General features: G+C 29.4%; 1 protein-coding gene across 1 annotated transcript in view; it reads left to right on the forward strand.

Annotated features, from left to right (window-relative positions):
- LOC105365743 (uncharacterized) overlaps window positions 1-7,264 on the forward strand; it is a 40,265-nt gene extending 33,001 nt beyond the window's left edge. The window contains exon 4 of the mRNA XM_011503976.1: window positions 7,113-7,264. Within this exon, the coding sequence (XP_011502278.1) occupies window positions 7,113-7,264 (152 nt within the window). The remainder of the gene's footprint in view (window positions 1-7,112) is intronic.
- The last annotated feature ends 404 nt before the right edge of the window (window positions 7,265-7,668 follow it).

Here is a 7,668-nt window from a genome sequence, read left to right on the forward strand (position 1 = left end):
ATGTACAGTATGGTAAATGCAATATATTTATAAACATGTACTATAATGCTGTGAATATAGTTCAACACGAGGATATGTCAGTTACTTCGATGGAAAAACATTTATTTTCAAAAGTTGCTCTTTATTTTTAATAAAAATATGTTATGATGAAAGAAAATGTATTAGTTTTATTTTCTTTTAATAGTTTTAATTTATTTTAAAGTATTATTTTAATAAGTTTTTTAAAATTGAGTATTTAGTTGGATTTATAATTTTGTAAATAAATAATAAAAGATCATGTATTTTGAAGTAGGAGTATGTCACGAATAGCTAGTGTCTTCTATGAAACGCTACTCATATAATCGTATGCAGTTAGCTGAGCGCATCTTGTGAAAGGATCTTTAGTGAACATTATTTTAGAAGAAGTGCATCAGAGTGAGACCACCAAGATTTGAATACAAACTCATTATTTCTTTATACTTCACTCTGAACTTCAGTTCATCCGTACTCATAAGTTTGCATTCGAATCCATATTCAACAGTGGTTAGTGATATAACTTTGCAAATTCATTCAGAGTTATGTATGCATTTGTGTATGCATGTATGTATGTATGTATGTATGTATGTATTATTATTATTATTAAAATAATTCAGTAATAAGTCACTGCTTATAGCTTAGTATCATATATATTCATTTATTTATATTTAAATTAAATATTTGTCAGAACTTGTTTTTAACATTTTCGATGAGGATAAGTTTTCTCCAAAATTAGCGTCTAAAATATTTTAGATATATGCTGTGTTCATTATATCTTAATCCAGTAATAACTTCAATATAATTACAATAATCCTTAGAAGTCAGCGCAAGCTGCAGAGCTATAATCCTATGATCTCTTACCTTATCAACAGCACACTATACCTACGTGTGTATATAATACCACTGAAGTCTATCTTTGTGACAGTGTTGAAAAAATAGAATACATCGGCCGATAAGAGCTGTGGCGTCTTTATCTAATCAAGCAGTGCCGTTACTGCTGATTCTACCGCTAAATGATGAACAGACTACCGTTATTCGCATTGGCTTAAAATGGAATCTCAAGCGAAATAAATTTGCATACTTTCGATGAAGGTGTACTCGAACCGCCAATTACTCCTTTATCGAATCTACATTTATTTGTAAAATGCTTTGCTGCCAGAATTCTAAAATCAAGGATTTAGCGTTCGCAAGTTCGATCTTTGCCGATTAGCCGATATACCTATATACTAAATGCATGACGTTGATATTGACTTTATACCGACCTCAAAATCAAAGAACTGACCATGAAGTAACATTTTGCACAGCAAAAATATATTTTATGTTCACGTGCTGGGTTATATTTAATGTACAGACGATGTGCAGTCCTCAAGATCATTTTCATAACGATAAAAGATTAATTTACTTATACAAACCGATTTTTTTATAAATTAGTTTAAAAGCTGTTGTATTTTTAATTTGATAAAAAAATTTATTTTAGAATACGAAGAAAGTGAATCCATTCATATGTTGACTTATATCATATTTATCTAGTTCGATTAATTAAATTATGATTATTGAAATGGTCGTAAAGTAATTTTCTAATTGTATTCATGTACTTCATTAAAGTCGTATACATTATTATAATAATAATTTCCTATCTTGCGGTATAAAAATTGAAGAATATAATTTTATAACATTATAACATATTTTTAATTAACGTAATGTTAATAAGTTTAATATTGTTATTTATTTTAATGAATAATATATTTTTTTTCAATATTATGTAGTGATTAGTATGCAAATAATAAGCTAAATTTAAATACCATCTGACTAAATTTTAATATTGCTTAAAGATATTAACAAATTATAAATAACTATAAATATTTATAAACAATTATAAGCTACTATTAACAAAAATATTATTTAAGATAAAAGGAAGATACATAATTAATTAATAAATCTTTTCTAATATTCTATAATTGTACTGAAATTCAATTTATTAATTTAAAAAAAAATATATATATATATTGATATTTAATTTCAAATAGTCTGTTAAATAATTATAATGCTAAATTAGAAGATGATAAAAATTAATGATAAATCATTATATATCGGATTATATATAACAAAAATTACATTATGCAGTCCAAAATTATATATTTAAATCAAGTAACGTGTATTATTCAGACATCTTGGTTATCGTACTATTGTCCGATTAAAAATTTTTAAAACCAATTTTGTTTGTATAAATTTTATATTCCATTCGTGGTAGTTTTACTACTACTGCAATTTCCTGGAAAAATTGGAAGAAAATATTGTAAGTTCAAAGGTTCCAAGTATTAAATATTAGCATAAACCAAGTTTTATAAAATGTGCACATAGTTTACATACAATACGTTGAATCTTCCATATATTTCATATAAGTTTGTTTTGTTTTATTTTCTTCTTACTTGTACCTAGTACCTTCAAGGATTAATGGAACTACATTATCAATAACATTATATGCCAAGAAAAATAAAAATAAAATATTTTTCAGACACTTTATGAATTAATTTTTTAATTCCTTTAAAAAATATATATTGTTCTAGAAATAAATAAGATGGAGTTATAAACTGAATAATATTGCGTAATATTAATGTTCTATAAATATGCACAAAAATGCATGTAGATAATCAATATAATAATGTAATAAAATTGTTGTAAAAATAATAAGCTTATAATTAATTTAATGTAATTTCAATATGAAATGATATACATGCATAAAAAATATAGCGAAAAATACTATGTTACGGGTATAAATATATATATAAAGACATGCATTTTATTTTAAAACATTAAACACAAATACTATTTCAAATCATTTTGCTGATCATTGATAGTATCATAATTATCAGTAGATAGTCTCTTTTTATATAAAAAATCGTCAAAAGCAAAAGCAGTCTATCATCTTTAATGGGACAACCGTGTAGTCTTCATCACAGCGCCAGTGAAATATTCTTCATCCGATGATTCGCTCATCGAGATTACATCCCGCGCTCTCACAAGCATGTGCGCATGCGTCTAAAGGCGAAAGCGATCTTTCTTCTATCGTACCCGGAGTTAAAACGGTGAAATCCGAGGCGCTTGAACAAAAAGAAGAGGCGTGCGCACGTATCATCGATGCTGCTGTGAATTCATCCACGCGCTTGCAAACTAACAAGAACTCGAGCTCTTAAAAAAAAAAAAACGGGCAAACGTGCGCCACCCGCGGCTCGATGTCATGATGCATCTGAAAAAGTGCAACACTACCGACTATTTCTCGTTCTGAAGCTTCGTTATTGTTTAGATTTTTTATAAAGGAGCCTGGAGTGTGACTATTATGTTAAGATTCTGAGCTATGCGTTTGAAAAAAATGTATCTGGCGAAACGAAACTGATAGGGACGGTAAGAGGGTGATACTGGATTTCACAATGTGCATGTGCAAATATTAGACTATTAGAATAATATTTCGATAAATAAAAATTGCGTAAATTGAAAATCTCGATATCTCGATATAATAACGACCTGGATTTCGAATCAATGGTACTCATATAGGAAGCGAAATACATTAGCGTTATTGCAGCTCGTAAATTAATGATAACACACATAATTAGCACTCTGCAAAGAAAATATGAAGAAAACTTTGAAGAATTGACTTCCTTTGGTATTCTGCGCATATATTTAATAAGCAATAAAAATTGGTATCGAGTTATATGTCAATAGCCTTTCACAAATAAATTGAACGCAACTCAGAATTCTTCAAAATTAATGTAATTTGTTATTGACAATTCTAATTAAATGCAAATATACAACAACTAAGAAATATAAATTATATCGAATATGATTTCTGATATTATTTCTAAGTAATAATGTCCAGTATTCAATTTAATAGTTTTAATAGTTCAAAATAATGCGATAAAAAATCGATATTTATAAAAAGCAATTCGATATAATTCTATATAATATCTATATAATTAGTCGGTATGAACTTTGACATAACGAAACAATAATTTAGTTAAGTTAAAAACAAAAGAAATTCATCGCTAGTAACACTCGCATATCTTTATAATTATTTAAAAGGAGCGATAATTTCTTAAGGTTTTTAAAAAAGTTTGCATGATATTAAAAATAGATGTTATTATACGCGCAAGAATAATAAGTAATAAAATAATAATATATCAATTTTTACTTGCTGTATTTTCTAAAGTTATTTTTATCAGTAAAATATATACTTATTATCATTAAATAATACATTCATAAAATCGCAATTTAAGAACAAACGTGAATGTATGTCGAAAATCAAGCAATTTAATACGAACTATTTTTATTGTTTGTTAAATGTAGACGAGCGTAAGGTCAATGAATTTTTAACATTGCAAAATTCACTTGTCTTTCCTAAAAACTTCTCACTGCGTACGTACCTACCATTTTTTTTCTTACTACTGAGTACTGGATTGGTGAGAGTGAGGACGGGAACAGGGAGGAGAGAGAAAGCAAGCAAGATAAGGCCAGCTGTACGCATACAATCGAAGAACCGCGCCGATTGCCAATCCGATTTATTAAATCTCTCGATCGTACAAGGCGAACATATAACGTCTGTGCCAGCCGCAAACTTAAGGACATACTTCCTTTACCGATATTGTTACCCGCTTTCCCCCAGCCCCTTTAGATTACCTGAGTAGACCTTGTCCTCCTCAACCACAGGAAGAGCTCAAACATAACATATGGGCTTATATCGTATTGTCCAAATCTGTCAAAAAAAAAGTATGTTGTTAAAACTCGCTGGTACTCGAATATTAATTAATTTTAATTTTAGATTTAATTACAAATAGAGAAGTTATATTGCAATATTCTATTGCAATTTGTTATTATAAATATATTATATTTGGCGACAGTTAACAAAATGTCTCTATTAGTTATAATATTATTAAATGTGTTCAAATAAATAGTAGCTCTATGGTTTCGTACGTAATTACTGTTGAAAGGTTGTTATGATTTTAATATATATATATATATATATATATATATATATAAGCCTAAGTGCTATTTTTATCATTCGCAATTACTTTACATTGCCATTTATTTGAATTTGAAATGAGAATAAAAATGTAATGTGAAATCAAGTGCATTTGGAAGAAACGCTTTTCCAAAGAAGAAAACCTTGTGATTCATATAATCTATTGCATTAAATATGCGCTAAATGATATATCGCCCGAGATATAATAAAATCTAAATTTTACTTATTCTTACGGGGCATTTTATAAGTCGCGTTAATATTGTTCCTCGACGAGACTCGATTCTCAACAATAATTGTCATTTTGGCGCATCACTCTTTTTTATAGTTATATTTAAAACAGAGAAGCATCGTTTTACTTAGGTAAAAGAAATGTTTCATTTCTTTCGTATTTATTGTATGTTTTTGTATTTCTTTTTGTACTTTTTTTTAGTTTTTGGTTTGTTTTCTGTTTCTTGCATTTTTTTTTATATTTAATCTTAAAGCTGACGAATTAATTTGTATTATGTTGCGTGATATTTCTCTTAATTTTTATTGCTACTGTAATTACAAAAAATATGCGTTTATTATAAAGTTTTCTCAAAGCTATTTTGAAGAAAATTAAAAAACGTGCCATTAAATTAGCTGTTGATTATATTGGTGAAATTGATGTTTCCATGGCTTAGTATTAGTGATAATGTAATTGATATATTTGTTAGAAAATGGCAAAATTTTTAATAAACACAATAATATTGCTAACTTATAAATATTTACATTCAATTTTTCCGAATAACAAAAACAGCACTGTGAGTTGCAATTTCAGCTTCATAAGTCCCATGTTCAAATCAATTAAAACTTTATGATTTAAATAATTACTTGTTCGCGATTGAAGCAATTTCCAAGACCGTCGACTATCGGCATCGTCAGTCTCTCTAGCTCTCATGTTTCTGTAAACACTGTAACTAGACGAGAATTTTCGTGCATTTGTTATGTTTTGTTTTAAAATGGCCTACAATGTTTATATGGTCTTCGCATAGTAACGTTGTTTTGGAATTCTCCAAATTTGTTAAGCCTTATTTTTTCTTAGAATTCTCGAAACTTCTCGAATATTCTGTAACCTTGCTCTGACGATATAAAGACTTTTGGCCTATCAACAAGCCTAAGCACTCCTAACAGCGTTAAAAGCTGCCACGTTAGTATTTAAGGGCAGCCGCCACGCTCCTGGGCTCACTGTACCTTTACCATTTACTCAGTCATCAGTTATTGCTCACTGTATCTTTATCAATCATTCACTCATCGGTTATTGCTTAAAGTAATTTTTCTCAATGAATGAGATATGTTATTAACCCCGCCACATACCAGTAAAGTAATTGTAATATACCTACATAATTCTGACAACTTCTGAAATAATAATCTAATAAGCCAACGGTGAAGCCATAAGAAATTATAACCATTAAGAGCGCTATATTCAAGTAGACACGGGTGCTAAGTGTAATTCAAGGGTGAATATTAAACTAGAAGCGCACCACCTATACATTCATCACAAACTAAGGTAAGACAAATAAATTTACCGTGAAGTCAATTAAATGGAAAAATATAGATTAAAGGCGCAAGAGCGAAAGACTAAAATAATTCAGGTCAATGACCATCTTCGTCGGAGCATAGAAAAGTGTTCAGGCGCATTCATGAAGAAGGAGCTATTTGGAAATTCGACCTTTACAACATATGAAAATATATCTCTCTGTGCTCCACCCTTTGATCTGAAAAAATTTATCTATCCAAGATTATCCATTTTCTGCAGTTTTTGACCTCTCTCGTATTATTAATTCTGAAGTCAGTATCATTACTCAAGTCATTAAAACGATTGAAGATGGGCTTCCCCATTTGACTGAAAAAGTGTTAACTATTTCATTTGTAAGTAACATTGATCCTATCTCTGACAATGGTGAGCAAACAAAGCTCTCCGTAAAAGTCGAAGACCAGTATAAGTATAAACAGATAGTAGAAGCTTTGAAACTAGGTATCAGAATTCCAGGGATATATGAACCAAACATATTTTATTATGTCCAACACGGATTAAATTGATTCTCTGAGGACCGTGTTATAGCTGTTTTTAATGAGGCTTCTGACAAGAGTCTGTATTCAACAGTAATCGACGTTTTTAGAGGAGAAAAATATTGTAAACTCTGGTTAGCTGTGTATGACTTTCACATATTGGATGAAACTTCAGATGAATTGTATTCCATAGGATCTCAGTAAATTATACTCGTAAAAGACATTCGACAGTATCTATCCGGTAAATTCACCAAGCCTAAGAAGTTTGGAGAATTCCAAGCGACGTTACTGCTTGAAAATCTTAACATTGTAGGCCATTTGAAGCCAAAACATAACAAATATTAGAAAATTCTCTTCGTACCCAAGTGTTGTTTACAGGAACATGAGCAATAGGAACATGAGCAAATGAGCAATGTCCCGAACACTACTTATTAAAATCACAGTAATTACATCACTTTAAGACATTTCAATAATAAAATTCGTTTAACTATTTTAAAGTTAAACTAATTCATATACCGACTTAGAAGCCGTTTGCAAAAGCAAGAGAGAATGGTAATACAACGGCAAGGAAAAGGTAATATTATAGCTGGACCTGCTTACCCAGCAAC

This window comes from Ceratosolen solmsi, unplaced genomic scaffold (genome assembly GCF_000503995.2).
Source record: "Ceratosolen solmsi marchali unplaced genomic scaffold, CerSol_1.0 scaffold53, whole genome shotgun sequence".
Classification (NCBI taxonomy): domain Eukaryota; kingdom Metazoa; phylum Arthropoda; class Insecta; order Hymenoptera; family Agaonidae; genus Ceratosolen; species Ceratosolen solmsi.